Source organism: Scyliorhinus canicula, chromosome 6 (assembly GCF_902713615.1).
Source record: "Scyliorhinus canicula chromosome 6, sScyCan1.1, whole genome shotgun sequence".
Classification (NCBI taxonomy): domain Eukaryota; kingdom Metazoa; phylum Chordata; class Chondrichthyes; order Carcharhiniformes; family Scyliorhinidae; genus Scyliorhinus; species Scyliorhinus canicula.
This window is the reverse complement of record NC_052151.1, coordinates 108,329,663-108,355,584: the sequence shown is the minus strand read 5'-3', so window position 1 is coordinate 108,355,584 and position 25,922 is coordinate 108,329,663. Positions and strand designations below refer to the sequence as shown.

Below are 25,922 nucleotides of genomic sequence, written 5' to 3'. Positions count from 1 at the left end.
GGCTTATTTGGCGCCGAAAAGTCTGGCCTTCCATCCAATGTATCGATTAGTGTTAACTTGTGTCTTTTGTGCCTGGGGATCGCCCGGTATCGCCTCATTAATATGCTAACTTTCTTTTCATAGTGCTGTCTGGTTTCAGCAACAGCCAAACTGGTTTCTGTAGCAGTCCAAATATACAAGCACTCTGCAAGCTGCTTGCTTTTTACAACCTGTCCAATTTTCCCTGCATTCCTTGCAATCTTCCATTTTGTGTTTGGGCAGTGGTCACCCCAGGTGGCTACAACACCCCAACCACTCTGAGTAAAGAACCTACCTCTGACATTCCTCCTATATCTTCAGCCGTCACCTGCGGGAGATGTTCACAGACTCGCTAGCTCGGGGCACACTGCCACCCACGTTAGCACAGGCCACAATCTCGCTGATACCTAAGAAAGACAAAGACCCAACGGAATGTGGGTCATACAGACCCATATCTCTGCTGAACGCAGACGCCAAAATCCTAGCCAAAAGGCTAGAAGACTGTGTACCTGAGGTGGTCACAGAGGACCAGACGGGCTTCGTCAAAGGTAGACAGCTCACCTCGAACAGCAGGCGCCTGCTGAACGTAATAATGACCCCCTCCGGGGAGAGAACACAAGAGATGATTGTCTCCCTGGACGCAGAAAAGGCCTTCGACAGAGTCCAGTGGAAATACCTCATAGAGGTACTGGAGCGGTTCGGGCTTGGAACAGGGTTCACCGCTTGGGTAAAGCTCCTATACAATGCTCCCATGGTGAATGTACGGACCAACAATACCAACTCCCAATACTTCCAGCTGCACAGGGGCACCAGACAAGGATGCCCACTGTCCCCGCTGCTGTTCGCACTAGCAATCGAACCGCTAGCAATCGTGCTCAGGGCAGCAAAAAATTGGAGGGGGATCCGAAGGGGAGGTAGAGAGCACAGAGTCTCACTCTATGCGGATGATCTGCTCTTCTACATCTCGGACCCACAAAGCAGCATGGACAGAATCATGAAAATGAAAAAAATGAAAGTTTTCATCGCGCTCCTGAAAGAGTTTGGAGCCTTCTCGGGCTACAAACTCAACATGAGCAAAAGCGAGATCTTCCCAGTACACCAGCAAGGGGGGGGGGGGGCAACACTAAAGGGGCTGCCGTTCAAACAAGCCCGACATAAATTCCGCTACCTGGGGATCCAAATAGCCCATGACTGGAAAGGGATCCACAAATGGAACCTCACCAGCCTGACGGAGGAAGTAATAAAGGACCTGCAAAGATGGAACACACTCCCACTCTCCCTCGCAGGGAGAGTCCAGACGATCAAAATGAACGTATTGCCCAGGTTCCTCTTCCTGTTTAGATCCATTCCGATCTACATCCCCAAGGCCTTCTTCAAAGTGCTGGACAAACTTATCATGGCGTTGATATGGGGGGGTAAAAATGCTAGGATCCCAAAGAAGGTCCTACAAAAAACAAAATCCAGGGGGGCTAGCTCCCCCGAATCTACAATTCTACCACTGGGCGGCAACAGCTGAGCGAGTAAGGGGATGGATCCAGGAGCCAGAAGCCGAGTGGGTGCGTGCGGAGGAGGCCTCCTGCATGGGGACCTCCCTCCGGGCCCTCGACACGGCAGCACTCCCATCCCCACCCAAAAAACACTCCAGCAGCCCAGTGGTGACAGCCACCCTCCAATCCTGGAACCAACTGCGGCAGCAATTTGGCCTGACCAAAATGTCGGACAAGGCTCCCATCTGCAACAACCATAGGTTCACACCAGCACTGACTGACGCCACCTTCAAAAGGTGGAGGCAGGACGGGGGGGACACTGACAATCAGGGACATATACACGGACGACAGGATCGCAATAACTGGACGAACTCACAGAGAAATTTCGGCTAGCTGGGGGGAACGAGCTGCGGTACCTCCAGCTCAAAACCTTCCTACGAAAGGAGACAAGGACGTACCTACAACCGCCACGACAGACACTACTGGAAGACCTACTGGACGCAAGTATCCTAGAGAAAGGGAACTGTAGCGACTTGTATGACTGACTGGTAGAAAGGGACGACACCGTACTGGACGCAACAAGAAGGAAATGGGAGGACGACCTGGGGATGGAGATAGGGTGGGGACTCTGGAGCAAAGCACTACATAGGGTCAACTCCACCTCCACGTGCGCAAGGCTCAGCCAGACTCGTGGAGTACTGGACAGCCTTCTTCGAGGCTATGTCCAAAGTGGTGGGGGTGAGGGTGGAGCCATGCCCGATAGTGGCGGTCTTTGGGGTTTCAGACCAGCCAGATCTGTTCCTGGGGAGGAGGGCGGACGCCCTTGCCTTTGCCTCCCTGATCACCCGCCGTAGAATCCTGTTTGGCTGGCGGTCAGCAGCACTGCCCAGAGCTGCAGACTGGCTGTCCGACCACTCGGAATCTCTCCAAATGGAGAAAATCAAATTCGTCATCCGAGGGTCGGACAACTGCTTCCACAGAACATGGGAGCCATTCATGCAATTGTTCCGGGACCTGTTTGTGGCCAACGAACAAGAGGAAGAATAGTCGGGTGGCCAAGAATCAGGGGGAAAATGGATGGGAATCGGGGGGAGGTTGCCGGGGGGGGGGGGGGGGGGGTCTCCGGGTTCGTTATGAGGGTTTGATGGCTAGCTAAGGCCCAAAACCAAACTGTAAATAAATGCCTATAAACGTGCCTCGGCCATATTGGGGAATGTAAAATATGTATGCCGGCTAAAGGGGGGCGGCCACAGTTATTATTACGAAGATGCTTACCTGTAAATATATATGTTAATTTTTCCGTGTTCTTTTTTTTTTCTCCCTTTAACAATTTGTAATTTGTTCAATATAAAACATGAAAACTGAATAAAAAATATTTTTAAAAAAAAATATCTTCAACCGTGAACCTTATAGTTATACCCCCTTGTAACAGCTGCATTCACCCGAGGCAAAAGTCGCTGAACGTCCACTATATCTATCCCTCTCATCATTTTATACACCTCAGTTAAGTCGTCTCTCATCCTCCTTCGCTCCAATGAGAAAAGCCCTAGCTCCCTCAACCTCTCCTCATAAGACCTAACCTCCAATCCAGTCAGCATCCTGGTAAATCTCCTTTGCATCCTTTCCAATGCTTCCACATCCTTCCCATAATGAGGTGACCAGAACTGCACGCAATACTCCAAATGTGGCCTAACCACTGGTTTAGCACAGTGGGCTAAATAGCTGGCTTGTAATGCAGCTCAATGCCAGCAGCGCAGGTTCAATTCCCGTACCAGCCTCCCCGAACAGGCGCAGGAACGTGGCGACTCAGAGCTTTTCACAGTAACATCATTGAAGCTTACTCGTGACAATAAGCGATTATTATTATTACTATTATTATTATTAACCAAGGTCTTGTACAGTTGCAGCATAACCTCACGGCTCTTAAACTCAATCCCTCTGTTAAGAAATACTAACACACTATAGGCTTTCTTCACGGCTCTATCCACTTGGGTGGCAAATTTCAGAGCTCTATTGGCTCGAGATCTCTCTGCTCCTCCACATTCTTCAGAACCGTGCTGTTAACCCTGTAATCGCATTCAAATTTGTCCTACCAAAATGAATCACCTCACACTTATCAGGGTTAAACTCCATCTGCCACTTTTCAGCCCAGCTCTGTATCCTATCAATGTCTCTGCTGCCTACAACAGCCCTTCACATTATCCACTACTCCACCAATCTTGGTGTCATCAGCAAATTTACTAACCCAACCTTCAACTCCATCATCCAAGTAATTGATAAAAATCACAAATAGCAGAGGACCCAGCTCTGATCCCTGTGGTACACCGCTGGTTTCTGGGCTCCAGGATGGAAATTTATCATCTCCCACCACCCTCTGTCTTCTATGTGATAGCCAGTTACTGATCCAATCAGCCAAATTTCCCTCTATGCCATGCCTCCTTGCTTTCTGCATGAGCCGACCACGGGGCACCTTATCAAACGCCTTACTAAAATCCATGTATACAACATCAACTGCTCTACCTTCATCGATGTACTTAGTTACCTCCTCAAAGAATACAATCAAACTTGTGAGGCAAGACTTACCCCTCACAAATCCATGCTGACTATCCTGGATTAAGCTGTATCTTTCCAAATGATCATAAATCCTATCCCTCAGGACCCTTTCCAATAATTTACCTATGACCGAAGTGAGACTAACCGGCTTATAATTCCCAGGGTTATACCTATTCCCTTTCTTGAACAAGGGGATAACATTTGCCTCTCTTCAGTCTTCTGGCACTATTCCTATAGACAGTGAGGATATAAAGATCAAAGCCAAAGGCTCTGCAATCTCATCCCTCGCCTCCCAAAGAATCCTAGGATATCCCATCAGGCCCAGGGGACTTGGCTATCCTCAGGCTTCTCAAAATTTCTAACACATCTTCTTTCCGAATATCTACCTGCTCCAGTCTATCAGCCTGTATCACACTATCCTCCTCAACAACATGGCCCCTCTCCTTTGTGAACATGAAGAAAAGTATTCATTTAGGGCCTCCTATATCTTCAGACTCCATGCACGCGTTCACACTACTGTCCTTGACCGGCCCTAACTTCACCTTGGCCATTCTTTTATTCCTCACGTAAGTGTAAAAAGCCTTGGGGTTTTCCTTGATCCTACGCGCCAAGGACTTCTCATGCCCCCTCCTGGCTCTCCTAAGCCCTTTCTTGAGCTCCTTCCCAGCTATCTTCTATCCCTCAAGTGCCCTAACTGAACCTTGTTTTCTCATCCTTACATAAACCCCCGAATTCCTCTTGACAAGACGTTCAACCTCTTTTGTAAACCACCCTCACTTGACCATTTCCTCCCTGCCTGACAGGGACATACCTATCAAGGACATGCAGTATTTGCCCCTTGAACAAGCTCCACGTCGCAATTGTGCCTATAGCTGACAGTTCCTGTTTCCATCTTATGCTCCCCAATTCTTGCCTAATCACATCGTAATGACCCTTCCCCCAGTTATAAAACTTTCCCTGCCGTATGGCCCTATCCCTCTCCATTGCTATAGTGAAAGTCATGAATTGTGGTCACTATCTCCAAAGTGCTCTCCTACAACCAAATCTAACACTTGGCCCGGTTCATTACCCAGTACCAAATCCAATGTGACCCCACCTCTTGTCGGTCTTCCACAAATTGTGTGAGGAAACCTTCCTGCACACACTGGATTAAAAACAGCCCCATCCAAACTATTCGAATTCTAGTCGATATTTGGAAAGTTAAAGTCACCCATGACAACTACCCTGTGACTGCCGCACCTATCCAAAATCTGCATTGCAATCTTTTCTCCACATCTCTGTTACTGTTTGGGGGCCTATAGAAAACTCCTAACAAAGTGACCACTCCTTTCCTATTTCTAACTTCAGCCCACACTACCTCAAGAGACAGATCCTCCTCAAACTGCCTTTCTGCAGCCATTCTATTATCCTTGATTAACTACTCCTCCACCTCTTTTACCACCTTCCCTAATCTTACTGAAACATCTAAACCCCGGAATCTCCAACAAGCATTCCTGCCCCTGTTCTATTCATGTCTCCGTAATGGCCACAACATCTTTGTCCCAGGTACCAATCCATGCTTCAAGCTCACCAACCTTATTCCTGATGCTCCTCACATTGAAGTAGATACACTTCAAGCCACCTTCATGCCTGCAGGTCCACTCATGTGACTTTGGTACCTTCCTCAGTACTGCACTACCCTCAACTTCCTGAATTCCAGCAATGCTATCTCCTGGACTACAAATCAGTTTCCCATCCCCCTGCCAAATTAGTTTAACCCCCCCCCGAAGAGCTGTAGCAAATTTCCGTCCCAGGATATTGGTGCCCCTCTGGTTCAGGTGTAACCCGTTCTGTTTGTACAGGTCCCACCTTCACCAGAACATGCTCCAATTATCCAAGTTACTGAAACCCTCCCTCCTACACCATCCCTGTAGCCACGTCTTTAACTGCAGAGATCTCTCCATGCTCCTCACCTCGCTAGCACGTGGCACTGGCAGCAAACCAGAGATGACAACACGGTCTGTCCTGGCTCTCAGCTTCCCCCCTAGCTCCCTGAATTCCTGTTTTACATCCCCGTCCCTTTTCCTACCTATGTCGTTGGGACTTCTGGCTGCTCTCCTCCCCCTTAAAGATCCTGGAAACACGATCAGAGACGTCACGGACCTTGGCAACCGGGAGGCACCACAACAACCGTGAGCCTCTATCGTTGCCGCAGAACCGCCTATCAGTATCTCTAACTATAGAGTCTCCAATAACGAATGCTCTCCTGCTCTCCCCCCTTCCCTTCTGAGCCGCAGGGATAGACTCAGTGCCACGGAGATGTACCGCACTGACTCTGCCACTTGAGTGCTGACCTAAGAGTGATCCACCATCGTAACACAATTGCAGGTCTGTCTTTAAACATGGTCAACAAGATTTGCTCTGCCTAATAATGCACTGAACTATAATGTTGACTGACCACAGATAAGTTTCCTGTGCACTTTGATCTAGAAGCTCTCCATTCCCGTACCGGCCTCCCCGAACAGGTGGCGGAATGTGGCGACCAGGGACTTTACACAGTAACTTCATTGAAGCCTACTTGTGACAATAAGCAATTATTATTATCATCTATGAATATGAATTTCTACAATCCAACTATTAGTTTCAATTTAACTTTATAACCAAATGTAAATTGCTTAGGTGTTCATGCATTTGAAATATAGATTTTTCAAAATGTAAGCAATTTTAGTGGCATGAACATAGCAAACAATTTGATGACCTTAAATTCTTGTTTCTCAAGGTGTGAAAATGTTTGGCAAAAAAGCCTATTGACGCATGTTTGCATTTTGTCAACACAAATCTTGCTCTTTGGTGTTATTAAAGGTGTAAAGTTTTCCATTGGGTCTTGATTTTAATGGGTCTCTTGCGTGATAGATGTTTTGTGTTATCTAATTTTCTATGTTAGCTTATTTTAATCTTAAATTCTCCGGAGTTACACCACATGGTGAAGATTACCTTATTTCCCATTTTTTAATTGCACCACTTTGAACATAAAATTCCCAAATGTTCATGAACAAAATATTCTCAAATGCTCAATGAATGAGGAAAAGGAGATCATTAACATCAGTTTTTCTTTGTATTTGCATTGATATGTATTTAATATTTATCTATTACCACCCGCAAGTTTGTACTTTGTAGTAACTTATTGTCACTTTATGAACTTAGTACATTCCATATTATTATGCTTTCCTCAGTGGAAAAACTCCATTACAGTCAGATAGATTCCTAATATTTTCAGCTAACAACTAATACATTTTTGGTGCATGTTTATAATAAATGTAACTTGTTCTTATACATGTGGATGTTGATTGTCTGTTTTTATAAATATGCAACTTTACCTTTTTATTCATATGAATGCGGAAGCCTACATCTTTAAGCACACGTGATTGTATTTTATTTCACACACGAAGATACTCACATGTAGCTTTTTAATTAAAAAAAAAAAAATCTTCACCACCACTAACCCTTTTCAAGGCGTTAGCTCATCACTGGGGTTCATTTCCAGAACCTTCTAAGTGCTTGGTAAAACTAGCCATTTTTACTGAATCTTTCTGGGCATTATGAAATTGTTTTTGCCACCATGATCGGATGAGCAATTGAGCAGTTGCTTTTTTGACACTTTTTAAAAGCTACTTCAACAGAGTGATGGGTTGAGACACTAAGGTTTGTAGCCCTTTCAGGTAACTGCGTTCAAGATGTTCCCAAATGGGACACCAACCAGTGTTTCAGAACCATGTAGGTTCAACACCAAAGTTAATGAGTGGGTCCAAACCCATGTTCATATTTGGATTTTGAGGCCACACCACCAGAATGTTTCAGTTGAATGAATATTGGCATGATCATCAGAAAAACTCCCCAATCCTCTGAATAGTGTCACTGGAAATTTGATGTTCTTCTTGCACTTCTGATGTTCTGACTTATAAATATTATTTAAAAATCAATCAGGAAGACTAAGGCAAGTAATTGTACAAGGGAAGGCCGATTACATTAACATAAGGAAATGTCTTCAGAAGGTCACCTCAAGTGATTTTCAGGGGCCTTTAGAGCTATGTTAGGTCTGAATTGATTGTGATACAAGTTAATTACCTGGTGACGCACTTTAAGTTTCATGTACCTCAGATGCTGTGGTTATAACTGATCAGTTGGGTAGAGTTCTTTCTGATATACTTCAGGCAAGGTCTGAGAAACAGCCAGTTTTCCAGTGTTAAACTTCATTTGAGGCTGGTGTCTCCCACCAGTTTGTAAAAGCTAGGTCATTTAGTGTCAAAAATTGAACATCGGGGGTGGTCACGCGATGTTAGGGCATGGGAGCAGCAGTATTTTCGCGAGCACTGGATCTACTTGTCTATTAATCCTTTATTTTCTCCTAATGTGCATCCCATAATTGCTTCTGGGATATATGTCCCTGGAAGATCCTGGCTAGATTTTACCAATGAGCTGATTTAAATTAAAAAATCCTTGTTTGTTTGAGGCGACCGGAGGCAGCTGGGGTGGGGCCCAGCTTGCAGTGGCAGTTTTGCTGGTGGGTGGGCAGACCTACACCTCAGTGGTGCTGCCAGCATCAAGATGACGACTGCCATTGCGAATGATGTTGTGGACGATGATCTTGGCTCTGTGGTGCAGGTTTTTGGTGCTCACTTTGATAAACTGCAAAATATCCTTGAGAAAATAGTGGAAATGGAGAAGAGAATCCTGTTGTTTGATAGAACAATTTCCCTGGTGAGGACTTGCCTTTCGTCCTTGGAAACTCTGCTGCACAGTATGTCATTTATCCTTGCCATTCAGAGAATAGCGGCCAAAGGAATGATGGTATATGCAAAAATTTCCTTTTGGAATTGGTGTCCTTGTGAATTTTTAGTTTCTGTTACTCTGGTAACTCTGCTCCTATGTCATAATTCTGCTCCTATGTCTTATGGTCTTATGATTAATAAGGGGATCAAGGGTTATGGGGAGAAGGCAGGAGAATGGGGATGAGAAAATATCAGCCATGATTGAATGGCGGAGCAGACTCAATGGGCTGAGTAGCCTAATTCTGCTTCTATGTCTTATGGTCTTATGGTAATTAGATCCTCCAAGGGTGCAGACAGGTCTGAGAGGAGAGGAAGCATGTTATTGGTGCCTCTGGTGATGTTGGAGTCGAGGGAAATATATTCTGGTGTGCGGTCGAACATGGCGGAGGATCCTGTCCTGAATTCTCCTGAGATCAATCGCCGCGTGGGAAGGTGTGTACCGTTTTACCATATTTTCATGGCCTTATCCTGTTCTCCCTTGTTTGCTAGTAATGCATGTAGAGACAACAAGTTGTGTTTAGTGACTGTACTGGATCAACTGTATTGCTGTTCTCCTGCCCTCCTCTGTATCTATATGTATATCAAGACATTTTTGCTATGCTGAACCATTCCTGTGGTTTCGTTGCATTATTTGTTAGAAGTGGAAAAACCTCAATATAAATACTTTCTTTCGAGAAGTTGACCATCTGTGCCCACTGTTTGGTTATTTTCAATATCAGTTACAGTGGAGAAATTAAATTGGACTTGGGGAGGTCCAAACACCTAATGATTTTTAATTTTCATGGAAATATGAACTACTTCCCTGAAGCGCATCAGGTGAACTTCGTGCAACCTGGAGTAATTTTTTTTTATTCACAACCTTGTTAACTGTGTTGTTTTTAAAAAATTCCAGGAAGTTTTGGGTCATAAACATATATTTAATTTTGTTGATCAAGGAAAGTTTAAAATACAGCTGTGAAACACATGGTAGTCATAGTGATGTCATTTTTTCCAGGAGTAAAAAATCCCATGATTGAGAACATCTGGCAGGACCTTTGTTTCCAAAGAGGATATACTGACTTTCATCAGAACAGATGATGACAATTTGTATGGATCTCGAGAGTTACACTGAAATGATTATGCAAAAAACTTTTAACCAATTGTATTTTTTTTAATTGAAAGGATTATCTTGCAAAGATGAAAGTGATTTGGTAGTGCAAATTCAATTTCAGCATAAAAATATAGCTTACACATGAAAATGTATAGCACAGATAAGTTTATATGAACAAATTAAATTCCTGCAGTAAAAATAACATATGAGGTTAATGATAAAAATACATGGAGTGGATCTGAGTATTGCCAAGTTGTTCGACAGGTCACTGGCTCCATTTCTGATTTTGGTTCCCAAGGCTTTAATGACGGTGGTAATATTGCTATACCATGTACCTATATTAAAAAGAGGACATTTTCAAATCTCTTACCATGGAATATATTTTGTGTTCTACACAGTCTAAATGAAAATATCTGGAGCACAAGAAAGAATTCAAGTATTGCCATGTGCTCCACATAGTTGCTGCAATAATACAAGAGGTCAAAGGATCCAGAATCGGGTAATCAGTTGGTCCTTGATGACGATGCCATGATTAAACATGATTACTTCAATTAGCTATGGTCCAGATGCATTTCTTGAAGAACAGGAAAAGTTTAGGTTTGTGTGAATGACAATTATCTAGAGGTGGACAGTCATGATTAGATGTGGTAATCTTTGGAATTGACCTAGGGCCGGATTCTCCATGCCCGAATGCCCGGATAGCGTTCACTGATGGGATGGAGAATCGGGCGTCGGGGCAAAATTGGGGTCGGAGCAGGGCACCGACCCGAACGTGATGCTCCGACCCTCGCTGGCAGCGGGAATGAGGTCCACGCTACATGCCAGCGGGAGCATGGAAATAAATGCAAATGGGTCTTAATGGCCCATTCACATATATTTAGTGGGTCCGGTGCTCTGTGCTCCACCCTCCAGTGATTCTCCAGTCCCCACGGCAGGAAATCCGGTGGACGCGGATCACTGAGGTTTTTGCCAGTGTGTCCCTGATGTGATGGACCTAGTGGTGGGCCCCCTTTGCCCTACACAAGGTCCATCATTTCAGGGCAACCCTGGTTGAGACCATCCATCCAGACCATCCCCCAACAATGCAATGACTGCCCACGCCTCCTCTACCCGACTGACCAACCCCCCCCCCCGCCCCACACACACACGCACACACACAGGAACCACTGTAACAGGGAGACCCCCTTGGAGATCCCCACAGGGACCTTTATACTGGGGGACCCCCCCGAGCACACCTCCAATTGGGAGACCCCCCAGGGGCCCCTGCAAGACCTCACAGGGACCCATAACAGGGGAACCTCCACTGTGAGCTCTGGCTAAAGGAACCCCTCCACAGACTCCACTCCCCCACATACAGACCCCCAACACAGACCCTCTCCCTCAGTGACATAGTAGTGCTAACCACTAGGCCACTGCCACCTTTGGTCTACAAAATTGAGGGACATGAGTTGATAGTCAGTATCTTTGTCCAGGGTGAAAGAGGCAATTACTAGGGGACATGGGTTTAAGGTGTGGGGCAAAGTTTAGAAGAGATGGGTGAGGGGCATTTTTTACGCAGAGGGTGGGTACCTGCAACCTGCTGCTGGATGAGGTGGTGGAAGCAGATCCAATAGTGACATTTAAGGGGCATCTTGACAAATATATGAATAGGATGGGAATAGAGGGAAAAGGAACCCGGAAGTGTAGAAGAGTTTATGTTAGACAAGCACCACGGTCGGCTCAGGCTGGGATGGCCGAAGGGCATGTTCCTGTGCTGTAATTGTCTTTGTTTTTTTTGATAGAGACTGTGATAGAGACCCCGACAGAGATCTCTGGGGGAGGGGAGGGGTCCCCCCTATTACTGGATGCACATCCTCAGATTCCATCTGTGCACTGATGACACCCAACTCTACCTCACCACCAAGTCTCTCCACCTTTCACAGCTTTGGTCTTGTCGGGTTGCTCGTGGTGCATCCAGAATTGGAGGAATAGAAATTTTGTCCAGTTAATATTAGGAATACTGAAGCCATCATCTTCAGCCTCCGACACAAACTGAGCCACTGCTTTTGTTCCTTTTGCTGCTGCTGCTCTGACTGTAAACCAAACCATTCACAAACTTGGCATCCAATTTGAACCTGAGCTGAGCTTCTGCCTTTGTACCCGCTCCATATGGCCAACTTCCACCATTGTAACAACCCTAATCCCTACATTATCCCAGCTCATCTGTTGCTGCAATCCTCAGCGATGCTTTTGTTTCTTGCTAGATTTGACTATTCCAATGTTCTTCTAGCCAGCCTCCCAATTTCTACTTTTTGTAAACTTGTGATCATCCAAAACTCTACTGGTTATATCCCAATTTGCACCAAGTTCCATTCACGCATTGGGCGGGATTCTCCCAGCCTGGGGCCGGGCCGGAAAATCCCCGCAACCGGGCCACGCTGCCCCATCGCCAGCACGCCGATTCTCCACTCTGCGGAGAATCGGCGCCTTTGGCGCGGTGCTGGTCTCTGTACGCAGCCGGACCGCCGATTCTCCAGCTCGGATGTGCCGAGCGGCCGCTCTAAAAAGGCAAAGTCCCACCAGCGCCGTCCACACCTGTCACAGCCGGCGGGGACTCTGCACGCAGGGTCGGGGGAGCGGCCTGTGGGGGAGGGAGGGGGGACTCCAGCCCGGGGAGGGCCTCCAATGGGGCTTGTTCCGCGATCGGGGCCCACCGATCAGCAGGCCGGCCACTCGCTCCCTGGGCCTATTTTCTTCCGCGCCTGAACTCCTGCGCCATGTTGCATCGGGGCCGTCACGTTGAGGAAGGGCATCGCACATGCGCAGGTTGGCGCCGCGCCACTGCGCATGCTCGGATCCACAATTCGCATGCACAGTTCGCGTTTCCAACGGCGTGGACACCCTGCCGCCGATGGCAGAATCCCATTAGCTCTGACCTACATTGGCTACTTATCTAGAAATGTCTTGATTTTTAAATTCTCACCCTTGTTTTTAAGTCCCTCCCCATAGGCTTGCCTCTCCCTATCTCTAGCCGTATCTTGGTACAATCTCAGATATCTGCTCTGCTCCAATTCTGGAATCTTGCGCAACCCCAATTTTCACCATTCCAGCATTGCCTTTAGTTGCCAAGGCCCTAAACTTCACTCCCTAAACCTCTCCAACACTTTATCCCTCTATTCTGCCTTGAAAATGACATCCTTCAAAACCTACATCTTTGAACAAATGTTTGGTAACTGCTCTGCATTCAACCTCAGGCCCTGAACTCTTCTGGTTATTTGAGTAGGTGTTCTTATATATGAAGTTCAGGTGAAACAAATCAAAACTCACATACCTCTTGCTGTACTACAGACTTTAAGAACTACATAGGAAGTCGTGCAACAGTTCAATGCTGCAGACGAGGTTTATTCACCAACTGTGAGGGGTTCTCGTAACAATGAGACTTGTTCCCATCTTGTGTGTTCAACAGCGGTTAGTGTAAACTGGAGCCCTTCCTGTAACTATTTGCTCTTAAACCACACATCTGGTTTATGCTTTGAAACTCAAATCACCTACAGTGAGTAATTTAAAATGTTTTCTGGGCATTCATCTTGATTATATTTGTTAAGATATTGCAGCAAATATTTAACAATGCAACACATTCAAAAATGTTGAATATTCAGCCTATCTTGTTTCTCAGTAATTTCCTTGGTTATGCTTGGAAACATCTTTGGATGCAGTGCAGAACATAGTGGGATGCAACCTGGAAGATTAAGATCAACAATACATACTCACCGGCCATTCCCTCTGATCATGTTTAACACATCTAATATTCATCTCAATCCCATGTACAAGGTTGTTAAATTCTCTTCCTTTCTTCTTGGACCATTTAAATTTATTCATGGCTTCAGTGAAGGAAAGATCCTTGTACTTCTTGGGACTTTTAATGATAAATGGCCATGTCCTTGAGACAGAAATAAATATTTTAAAGTAATTCGGGGAACACACATTTTCTATTCTATCTCTGTACAGATTTACTGCAAAGCAATTGGATAATACCTGTTTCTGGTGCGTAACCTGATCCTGTTAATCAAAGTGAGCCTTCTTTATTGATTCCCTAATTAATAAATTATTTCTTCCAGTAGAATAGGTTTTCATAGAATTTACAGTGCAGAAGGAGGCCATTCAGCTCATCAAATATGCATCGGCCCTTGGAAAGAGCCCCCCACCCTCCCCGTAACCCCAACCCTCCCTGCAACCCCACCCAACCTTTTTGAACACTAAGGGCAATTTAGCATGGCCAATCCACCTAACCTGCACATCTTTGGACTGTGGGAAGAAACTGGAGCACCTGGAGGAAACCCACATAGACACTGGGAGAACGTGCAAACTCCGCACAGTGACCCAAGCCGGGAATATAACCAGGGACCCTGGAGCTGTGAAGCAACTGCTAACCACTGAGCTACCGTGCTGCCCACGGAATCTTGCTAAGTGTGAAATTATAACAATAACAGCCATTTAAGTGGAAATAGTTTCTGCTTTCATACTTATAAATATTACAGTTAAATTTTAAAACCGTTGTCAAAAGGCTAGTTGATTGCCAAATATATTTCCTTACATAACAAAGACAACATTTGCTCAGCCTGTACATAGCAGCAATATTTGCCATCTCATAAGCATAAAACCCTTTTGCAGTTGTTTTCTTTTATTCGTTCAAGGGCCAGTATTTATTGCCAACCCGTTGTAACTGAATGACTTGGTAGGCTGTTTCGGGGTAGTTAAAAGGCAGCCTCATTGCTATAGGCCTAGAGTGGCTTGTAGACCAAAATGAGATTGCCTACCCAATAGGTCACTGGGAACCAGATGCATTTTAAAACAATCTGGTAGTTTCATGAATATTGCTGATTCAAGCTTTTTATTTAATTTATTTATTTAATTAATTCAATATACATTCCTGAGATGCCATAAAAGGATTTGAATGCAAGCCTCTGATCTTGGATTCTGTAACATAACCATGAGGCTATCCATGGAAGCCCTTTCTGTTGTACTGTTCATTATTTGGCTACCTAATTTCCCTTCCTCCTGTCTTCGCCAAGATTTGAAAACTTGTACTTCCCATTTCCTCATCACTAATTTGTGGTTTATTTAAAATTCTCTCCACAGTTTTTTAATATTTTTTATATCCTGCATGAAAGGCATGACTTTCATCCAGAATTGCATCAGCTTTTGAAAGTTTTAAGCTTTCAAGGAATACAGTCCCATTCTGGATTTTGCCTCTTGAGGTATGGGGCAGGATTTTCACAACACGCTTCCGCACCCCGCTTCGAGTCAAATAGGGGTCCGTGGTTGGGGAACAGTCACTCAGTGCAATTTTGTCCGAAGTGGCCAAAGGGCAAGCTTACCATCCAATTAAAGACAGAGGGCAGGCAGCTCTCCAGCTCATGCGGAGCAGAATCTGGCTTTTTCAAGTGAGTGCGCCCCAAGATAGAACATAGACATACAGTGCAGAAGGAGGCCATTCGGCCCACCGAGTCTGCACCGACCCACTTAAGCTCTCATTTCCACCCTATCCCCGTAACCCAATAATCCTTCCTAATCGTTTTGGGTCACTAAGGGCAATTTATCATGGCCAATCCACCTAACCTGCACGTCTTTGGACTGTGGAGGAAACCGGAGCACCCGGAGGAAACCCGCGCAGACCCGGGGAGAACGTGCAGACTCCGCACAGACAGTGACCCAGCAGGGAATCGAACCTGGGGCCCTGGCGCTGTGAAGCCACAGTGCTATCCACTTGTGCTACCGTGATGCCCTGATAGGGTGCTTTCCAACATTTTAAAAGTTAAAATAAAATAACACTGAGCATCTGGGCCACCATTATCCCTCCGCAGGATGGTCAAGGGAGCCTGGTAGACAGGGGAGGGCTCCCATAGGAGAGCATCTCTATACAGTTACTCTATCCTCCAATCCCTCCAGGGTTCCAGAAATGTCCTGTTCATATCCATCAATAGGTCTCGAGCCATTAACCCTTAACCTGCCAGTTAATGGCTCGAGACCTATTGATGGATGTGAACAGGACATTTCTGGAACCCTGGAGGGATTGGAGGATAGAGTAACTGTATAGCGATGCCCTCCTATGGGAGCCCTCCCCTGTCTACCAGGCTCCCTTGACCATTCTAACTCCGGGGAAGCATGTCCCGAGATGGGATGGAACTGGAAATCGGACAGTGGCACAAAATTCCACACCCACCTGTCTCTATGCCCATCCCCATCAGCGCCTAAAAATTTGCATCATAATTTTCATTGCTAACCTGAAACTACAAAATGCTGACATGGCCTCAAAATATTTGCAAACTAATCATGAGTTTGAGCTGAAAATGAGTTACATAGAACAGTACAGCACAGAACAGGCCCTTCGGCCCTCGATGTTGTGCCGAGCAATGATCACCCTACTCAAACCCACATATCCACCCTATACCAGTAACCCAACAGCCCCCCCCCCTAACCTTACTTTTTAGGACACTACGGGCAATTTAGCATGGCCAATCCACCTAACCCTCACATCTTTGGACTGTGGGAGGAAACCGGAGCACCCGGAGGAAACCCACGAACACACGGGGAGGACGTGCAGACTCCGCACAGACAGTGACCCAGCCGGGAACCGAACCTGGGACCCTGGAGCTGTGAAGCATTTATGCTAACCACCATGCTACCGTGCTGCCCACAACATTTTATATTTATAGTTCTGCTGAGTGACACATCAAAAGACACTTCCAACAGCAAGGCCCACCCTGGTGGTTCAATCTCCCAAACTCACCAGGATGCATCTTCTAGTTTCCTTAAATTGCTGCAGGTTCCTTCTCTTCAACAAGCTTCTACCAACATGCTGCCTAGAAGCTAGCAGTGAGCCATTTTTGTCCTGCTGCTCACAATGGCCGTCACAAAACTTTACTTTTTTACTAAAATCTCTGTTTGATATAAAAGCATTCAATCAAACAAGCACTATTAATAATATGGTTTATAGCTATCTATGTTATGCACTCCGATTGAATTCTTACTTCTCCAAGAATTCTCTTAGAACATACAGTTCAGAAGGAGTCCATTCGGCCCATCGAGTCTGCACCGACCGACTTAAGCCCTCATTTCCACCCTATCCCAGTAACCCAATAACCCCTCCTGACCTTTTTGGTCACTAAGGGCAATTTACCATGGCCAATCCACCTAACCTCCATGTCTTTGGACGGTGGGAGGAAACTGGAGCATCCGGAGGAAATCCACGCAGAAACAGGGAGAACGTGCAGACTCCGCACAGACAGTGACCCAGCAGGGAATTGAACCTAGGATCCTGGCACTGTGAAGCCACAGTGCTATCCACTTGTGCTACCGTGTTGCCCAAGATTGATAAGACACATGAATCTTAAAGTTATTTGTTTCTATAAGGACCACCCATAAGTATCCCAAAGTCCTCTTGAGAAGTTTGCTCAGCTCCAGCTATTCTCAGAGGTAAAACTTTACCTTCCCATCTGTTGACTCTGACCACCTCAGTCCCTTTTTCTGATCACTTTCCCAATATTTCTAGGCAATCTTCCCGTTTCTGTTGCCTCACAAGATTCAAACTGAGATGAAGCCTCCACATGGTCAATGATAAAGTTAATGTTTTACTCTGCTTACAGTGCAGGCCTATCTACCATTGATTTTGTCTAACTTCTCTCGGTGAACTGTAACTCCACTAGTTCCAAACTCAAAACGAACTCAATCACCCAGATAAATTGAAACCACAAACCCTTGCTGAGCTCTACCCATCTCCATGATGGCATAGACTGCTCTGGCTATCCTCAAACTGACCTTTATGTTAATTATCCCTCATTTGCATTTCTTTATTTTGATCTGATCAAGTAAAAATGGGTTTAACAACCTTTTAGTGTTTACTAAATACTTTTAAATTAATTAGCGCTAATTCTCAAAACAAAAACTTCTCTCTGGACTGATTTTGTCGCAAGCATTGCAGTCATCACATCTCAGCTCCTTTGCTAATTAGCCCCCAAGCTGTTTCATAGCTCTTTCTCTTCTGACTTACTTAAGCAAACATGCATCACATTTTGAGCTGCCGTTTCTTGAGTTTTTCTCTTAAGATTAGCATTTTAATTATCTTTCTAACTGTTAACCTCTTAAGGCAACATGATACCAGTAATAGGCTCCAATGGCTTTAATTGCAACGATAACAATTTTTTTCACTATTATTCCTGAAACTTAAAAATTATATTCTAAAACAAATGAACCATAAACTAGATATTCACAACAATATGAAGACCATCTCTTCAAACTCTGCTGTTTCAGCATAGACAACATCTCAACATATACAGCAAGGATTTGATAAGGTTTAACATTGTCCCTTTAACATTTTACAGTGTTGCTAAGTTAATGGCACCTATTGTGTAGTTGAGTGTTGAGAGATTAATTTCAACATTGTTTCCAATGTGACCCAATAGGCACAATTTTGGTGTGGCCACTTCCCGGCCTTCCGAGTTGTGACCTCTCTACATTCCCTGATCTTCCAAATTGTTATTTCTCCCCCTCCCAAAACCTCCCACTCTTTGACTTACCTCTTGCCGATTTCCTCTCCTGGACTCATGTTCATGCTCAAAGAACAGGTCCAACTCGAAGCCAGAGCCCCGATGTAGTGGAAGTGTGGGTCAGCTGGGGTTGCCACAATTTTCCAGAGTAACTGTCGAAGCTGTTCCTGCTTCATTGCACTTGGTCCATGTGCTCGGTGAAGCTGGAACATTGATTTTAAAAGGATTGTAGCAGTCCCAGCTCAGCACTTCTACACCATTGGGACTCACAATTCCACAATATCAGAGCTCTAGCTTTGAATTGGATCTGGTCTTGAATGAAACTGCAAGTCTAGGAGAGGGAAGCAGCAAGAGGTTGTGTTAGGGAGCAAGAGGTTTGGGGATTGGGAGAAGCCACAATTCAGGGGTTTGAGGAGTGGGGAGAGGCTGCAACGTGGAGGGTCCGAACAAAGAAGAACAAAGAATAATTACAGCACAGGAACAGGCCCTTCGGCTCTCCAAGCCTGCACCGATCCAGATCCTCTATCTAAAACTGTCGCCTATTTTCTGTATCCCTCTGCTCCCTGCCCATTATGTATCTTTCTAGATACATCTTAAATGCGCTTTCGTGCCCGCCTCTACCACCTTCACCGGCAATGCATTCCAGGCACCCACCACCCTCTGCATAAAGAACTTTCCATGCATATCTCCCTTAAACTTTTCCCCTCTCACCTTGAACACGTGGCCACTAGTAATTGAGTCCCTCCTCTGGGAGAAAAAGCTTCTTGCTATCCACCCTGTCTATACCTCTCATGATTTTGTAGACCTCAATGAGGTACCCTCTCAACCTCCGTCTTTCCAACGAAAACAATCCTATTCTACTCAACCTCTCTTCATAGCTAGTGCCCTCCATACCAGGCAACATCCTGGTGAACCTCCTCTGCACCTTCTCCAAAGCATCCATGAGCGAGAAAGGCCACAATTTGAAGGGTTGAGCAGAGGGAGGATTTGCAGTGGTAGATTAGGGAAGCAGAATTGATGATGAGCAGGAGTGGAAAGCTACATCTTTCTTAGAAAATAAAATAAGTTAAATGGTATTTAATTTATCAATATGGGAATTTACCAATGTAAAATATTGAAACTGTTTTAATACTTTTTTCTGATAAGGTCCTTCAGAACCTAACTCCTGTTTTAACATTGATTCATATGGGAACTAATGTTTTGTTTTAAGTTGTTTCACTTCCACCTTCCAGTCTCAGAATGTTCCTGGAGATCCATCTTTGTTCTCAGGAGGTCCACCTTCTTTCTTCAGTGGTGGGTCAGTATTTTCAATATGATGTCCAGATCTGATGATGGACTACAAGCCACCCTGATCTGTTCCTCCAATGAATACGGCTTAAACACCGAAGTGCATAATTAATGAGGTTGGGGCCGGAATATTTGGCATGTTTTCGTGTCAGCTGCCCCAGCAGGAAGCACTCCAAGTTCCTGTATCCACTACGGTACTCAGTCTCAAAATGGGAGACTTGCACCCTGAAACATCTGAGCACAACAGAAATGACCTGTCTCTTGACCTGCTCTCTCCCCTGTGCCAGAGTGTTTCACATCAGCACACACTGTGGTTTTCCGACCATTTGTAGGTGAAACGTAAAATGTTGTGCGTAGAAGTTTCTGGCCCAGCCGGCAGTACATGGATATTTGGTACATGGGGGAGGTTGTGGAAGCAGATACGTTAACGACGTTCAAAAGGATCTTGACAAATAAATGGATAGGATGGATATAGAGGAATACAGCACTAGGAAGTGCTGAGGGTTTTGCAGAAGGGTGATATCATTGCCGGTACAGGCTTGGAGGGCCAAAGGGCCTGCTCCTGTGCTGTATTGTTCTTTGTTCCACGTACGCACGATTACCCAAGTGCGGAATTGAACCCTGGTCCTTGGCGCTATGAGGCAGCAGTGCTAACCACTGTGCCACCATGGCGCACATTCTTCCAGTTTATTGATTTAAATGTGTTGTTATTTAGCTGACATGAAAGTACAATTGTCTAGAAAAGGCTTCCTATAGTTATGTAGCAACATTACGGATACAATAGGGAATGATAAATATATTTACATGACAGGATGATAAATTTCTTTCACTCCAATAAATTTCAACTGTGGGTCTATGTCAGGAAGACTCTCACATCTAGAAAGATCTATTTTTGGGTAGTATAGTAGGTATGACAAACACATTTCATCTTTTGTGCTTAGACCACCCTGCAAAAGAATGAGAAAAATCTTTTAGTTTAAAGGTGTTTCATTTTCGAGTGCCTGAACTACTTAGATTTATACCATTATTTAAGTCATACATCAAAACATTTGTAAGATTTAACATGTATCATTCTAAAGCATTACAGCAATTTTCACCTTACCAACCTACAACAGTGAGAAGGGCAACAGTGGAGTTGGATCAGAGTTCACACATAGAATTCCTACAGCGCAGAAGGAGGCCATTCAGCCCGCCATGTCTGCACTGACTAGCTGAAAGAGCCGTCCACCTGGCCCCACTCCCCAACCCCATCTCCGCAATCCCACTTTATCTGCACATCCCTAGTCACTAAGATGTAATTTATCAAGGTCAATCCATCTTCCCTGCACTTCTTTGGACTGTGGGAGGAAACCAGAACAGCCTGAGGAAACCCATGCAGATACTGGGAAACACTGCAGTCTTCACATTAGACACCCAAGGCAGGAATTTAACCCGGGCCCTGATGCTGAGTTAACCACTGTGCCACCATTCTGCCCTTGCAAGGGGAATGGGGGTATGAGGAGCCATGAAAAGGGGGAGGGGGATAGTGGAGCATGGGTTGGCATGGGGGCATGAGGTGGCATATGTTAACATGGATGGAGCAGAGGAAATATGTGACATGCGTGAGGGGTGAAGGAATGTTTTTATTCCTTTATTCCGGAGTACAGAGGCACAGCCCTCCTCCACACCTGGCAGCTTCTCCATTCAATCCAGGGGCAACTGGCCCGACTTCCAATCCAGCTCCCCACCCCACCCCCCACCTTTCCCACCATCCCCAGTGGAGGAAAATCTGGCCACATGTGGAATTATGCCATCTCTGCGCACCTGACCCGGGAGCACAAATCTGAGTGTGTAAAAGGCAACAAACATTTTTTCTAAAACAATTACATTATTAAACAGAAGGTCCCAGATTTTGCTCAGTGTCTGTGCTGAATTCATTGACCTTCATTAGATTGCCATTATAAATGCTCCTGCTGATCCCGGCTCTGGGTCACTGTCCGTGTGGAGTTTGCACATTCTCCCCGTGTAGGCGTGGGTTTCGCCCCCACAACCCAAAAATGTGCAGAGTAGGTGGATTGGCCACACTAACTTGCCACTTAATTGGAAAAAATAATTGGGTCATCTAAATTTATAATAAATAAATAAATAAATAAATGCTCCTGGTGGCCTCAAAATCCTTAGGACAAGATAGGGAAATTCAAGTTAATGTTTCAACTATCTAACAGCCCCTGCTGCAAGTGCATATATATGGTTATATCAGAGTTGACTGTGATATTCACCATAATAAAATAACCAACTAGTGTTTGCAGTCGAGACTTAAAGCTGCACAGTGACCACTTGGGCAAGATGTGAAAATAACTGGTTTGTAACTGTGTCACTGCCATGAATCAGCACCTTCAACACAAGAGGGGTGATGGAAAAGAAACGCTAATTGAGCAAGTAGGATTTTGTGGAAAAAGCAGGGGTCTTTCAATATAAATAGCCTCCCTTCATCTAAATATCTAAATATCTTGATATTGTGGTGATATGCATAATGTAAATTTGTACATAATGTTATGCATGGCTCCGACCACTAGGCGGCATTGTAAACCCATCACGGCACCATGTGATCTGCGAGTTGGGAGTTGATTGTGCTGGGAGATGACGTATTTGCAGTCGTTCCATGAGAGTTGTTCAGTGTTAGCTGTTTGTTAGTTAATTTAGCCTAGTTATCTTACCACGCAGTTTGGTCTATAATAAATTCTTTTAAACTACATGTCTGTAGATTATCTATCACTTTGGCCAGTCTACAGAATATGACAGATATGGTTTTATTTATTTACAACACTTGCTCATATTCAGCTAACTCTACAAGTGTAATTGATCATTCATAATGATATGGATATCGACAAGCACTTTTAAAAAATGTAAAACTTAAGATTGGAAACTTGTTTGGCTGCTACTCCAGATACATTCAAGTCCAAAAAGGAGTAATAATAAATCCATTACATTTGTGTAACTTCATATATAGATGCTGCCGTTTACATAATTGGTCTTTATTCAAGTATCTACAAAATGAGTACACAAATTACACAGCTAAATGTTTACAGATTTCATATGAATCAAATGTGTTTCCATAGTGTATAAAATTCAAGTTTCAATTATTATAGTTTGTGGGTTATTGTTGCATCACCATCACGCTATCACCAAGAAAGCACAACAGAGCCTATACTTCCTCAGGAAACTAAGGAAATTCGGCATGTCCACATTAACCCTTACCAACTTTTACAGATGCACTATAGAAAGCATCCTATCGCGCTGCATCACAGCCTGGTAAGGCAACTGCTCGGCCCACGACCGCAAGGAACTTCAGAGAGTCGTGAATACTGCCCAGTCCATCACATGAACCTGCCTCACATCCATGGACTCCATCTACACCTCCCGCTGCCAGGGGAAAGCGGGCAGCATAATCAAGGATCCCTCCCACCCGGCTTGCTCACTTTTCCAACTTCTTCCATCGGGCAGGAGATTCAGAAGTCTGAGAACACGCACGAACAGACTCAAAAACAGCTTCTTCCCCATTGTCACCAGACTCCTAAATGACCCTCTTATTGACTGACCTCATTAACACTACACCCTGTATGCTTCATCCCATGCCAATGCTTATGTAGTTACATTGTATATTTTGTGTTGCCCTATTATGTATTCTCATGTATTTTCTTCAATTTTGTTTAATTCCCTTTTCTTCCATGTACTGAATGATCTGTTGAGCTGCTTGCAGAAAAAAACTTTTCACTGTACCTCGGTACACGTGACAATAAACAAATCCAATCCAATCAAATCCAATCCATCTCAGCTATTTTTCCAGATCTGACAGACTCAGATAGATATGAATGCTAATTGTAAATATTGACTTTATGTTTCTGTGGCTAGTCAGGAGACAAAAATAATATTGACAATTGGCAGGAAGTGGTAAGAAATAGGATTTTGTATATTGTGCTGTAGGAATGGTACAAGCTGTTTGTTATACTTGTACACAGACTTCCCATGTTCTTTTGCATCGCAAGATCCTGTCAGACAGCTGATATAAACAGCACACTGCCCTCTACAGGGCATTGAGAACCTGTATGACCAGGTACCATTTAGTTCCTTAGCGAACTAATTAAAGTATGGGTGATGAGCAGTACGGGGTCTGAACCAGAAAATGTCAATGAAAATACTGATCTCAATAGCAAGTCAGGTACAGAAGCAAAATAAAGAGAGGGAAAGAAAAGACGGGATTAAGGAAAAGGGATGAGACAGATATAAAAGTGAAACAAATGTTTTATTTATACTTACTGTATCTCCGACAATAATCAAGCTCTGAAACAATGTCATTTATGAAAATAAATGTCAAGTCACAAGCAGGTTGGCAGTAATTAAGACATTTAAGTGCATTACAAAAGACTAGTTACACTGGATTGGGCAAGCTGGAGAGTTTACTTTATTTTTATTCAGCATAAAGTAACTTAACATCTTCTAATATATTTGAAGGGAGAACCATATGGCAAGATGCCACTTTCAGGGAGTTCTTGGAGGAATGTTGCATCTAAGCCAGCAACTTCCAGATCTCCATATTTAGCTGTATGTGTGGTCGGTGGAGGTTGATGCCTTATTTTCATGTAAATAATGGGTTCCACTGCAAAATCCTGCCTGAGTCCTTTCCGTATACCTACCCTAGTCTGGAGCAGGGTGGAGCCATGGAGGAAGACTGAACAGAGTTGCAGAATTTACAGATGAAGTAAAACGGAAAATCAAAAAAGGAGCCATTTTGTATGCTCCCCAGCAGCAGAGCTTGGGAACACTCTTGAGTGTCTACACTATCTCTACATCCCTACCCTATTGCAGGACAAAAAAAAATCATGATTTAAAAAAAATAGTGAGGGTTAGGAATGTTGAAGCTCCACAACATGCTCATCTGGCCGTAAAATACAACTTTTGGATTCTACTATGTGAAGTTATCACTGTAAGTCCATCTTATGAACCTTCCAATAAGATGATCTATCAAAGAATCTTAACTAATATTGACAGCTTAAAGAGACTTCTCTAACTGTCCTGACAAAAAGTCATTTACCGGAAACATTGGGCGCAATTCTCCGCACTCACGACAATGCGGAGAATAGCGGGCGTCGTAAATTTTTACGACCACGCTGGTCTGACGCCCTCCCGCTATTCTCCCCACGCCCACCTCCCGACACGAATCGCTGCCCGCCGTTTTTTACGGCGAGCAGCGATTCTCAGCTGGCCGATGGGCCGAATTCCAAGGCCTTTACGACCGTTTTTATGAACGTCAAACACACCTGGTCTGACCGTTCGTAAAAACGGCCGTAAAGTCCCGATCTGGTGAACCATGGCACCGATTGGCACGGCAGTACCACGGCCGTGCCAAGGGTGCCATGGGCCCGCGATCGGTGGGCACCGATCGCGGGCATCGGGTACTTACCCCGCGCACTCTTTATCCTTCCGCCGCCCCGCTGTATCCATTCGCGGGGCGGCTGAGGGGCATACCGGCCCGCGCATGCGCGGGTTTTCACGCAAATGCGTGATGACATCCGCGCATACGCGGGTTGGAGTCGTTCAATCCGCGCATGCGCGGCTGACGTCATGTGACGCGTCAGCCATCGCAAACTCTGGCTAGCGGGCTTAACGAAATTCGTTAAGCCTGCGATGCCGGAGTTCACGGCCGCGGGATGCTAGCCCCGACCGGGGACCAGAATCGGTTCCCGGTCGGGGGGGGCGGAGGCTGGCGTCAAACCCGCCCGTTTTTGACGCCAGCCTCACGATTTCTCCCGGGTGCGGAGAATCACGCCCATTAACTGTTCCTTTCATCTCAGATGACAGCTGAAATGCTGAATGTCTCCAGCGTTTTCTGTTTTTACTGGATGAGCAGAAATTTTCTCCAATTAAATATTGGGATGAATGAAGCCATTTTATTTGTCACCCAGCACAAACACTGCTCCCTCGCCACCAACTCCATCTTATTCCTTGTAACTATCGGAGGCTGCACCAGACTGCTTGCAACCTTTGTGTCATATTTGATCGCAAAATAAGTTTCCCACCACATATCTACTACATCAGTCTTTTTCCACCTACTTAACATTGCCCAACTCTCCTTGCTTCAGTTCCTCAGCTGCTGAATCCTCATGCCTTTGTTATC

At 45.0% G+C, this 25,922-nt stretch overlaps 1 protein-coding gene and 1 long non-coding RNA gene across 2 annotated transcripts in view; one reads left to right on the top strand and one right to left on the bottom strand.

Moving 5' to 3' along the window:
* The first annotated feature begins 5,854 nt into the window (after window positions 1-5,854).
* Window positions 5,855-10,320, top strand: LOC119967381. The gene is made up of 2 exons (XR_005460973.1): window positions 5,855-9,298; window positions 9,861-10,320. It is a non-coding gene; the product is annotated as an uncharacterized LOC119967381 (long non-coding RNA).
* Window positions 9,763-25,922, bottom strand: part of moxd1 (monooxygenase, DBH-like 1) — a 109,731-nt gene continuing 93,571 nt past the window's right edge. The window contains exons 10-12 of the mRNA XM_038799875.1: window positions 20,573-20,715; window positions 13,707-13,875; window positions 9,763-10,291 (exon numbers count right to left, since the gene is read on the bottom strand). Coding sequence (XP_038655803.1) covers window positions 10,136-10,291; window positions 13,707-13,875; window positions 20,573-20,715 — 468 coding nt within the window. The 3' untranslated portion in view covers window positions 9,763-10,135. The remainder of the gene's footprint in view (window positions 10,292-13,706; window positions 13,876-20,572; window positions 20,716-25,922) is intronic.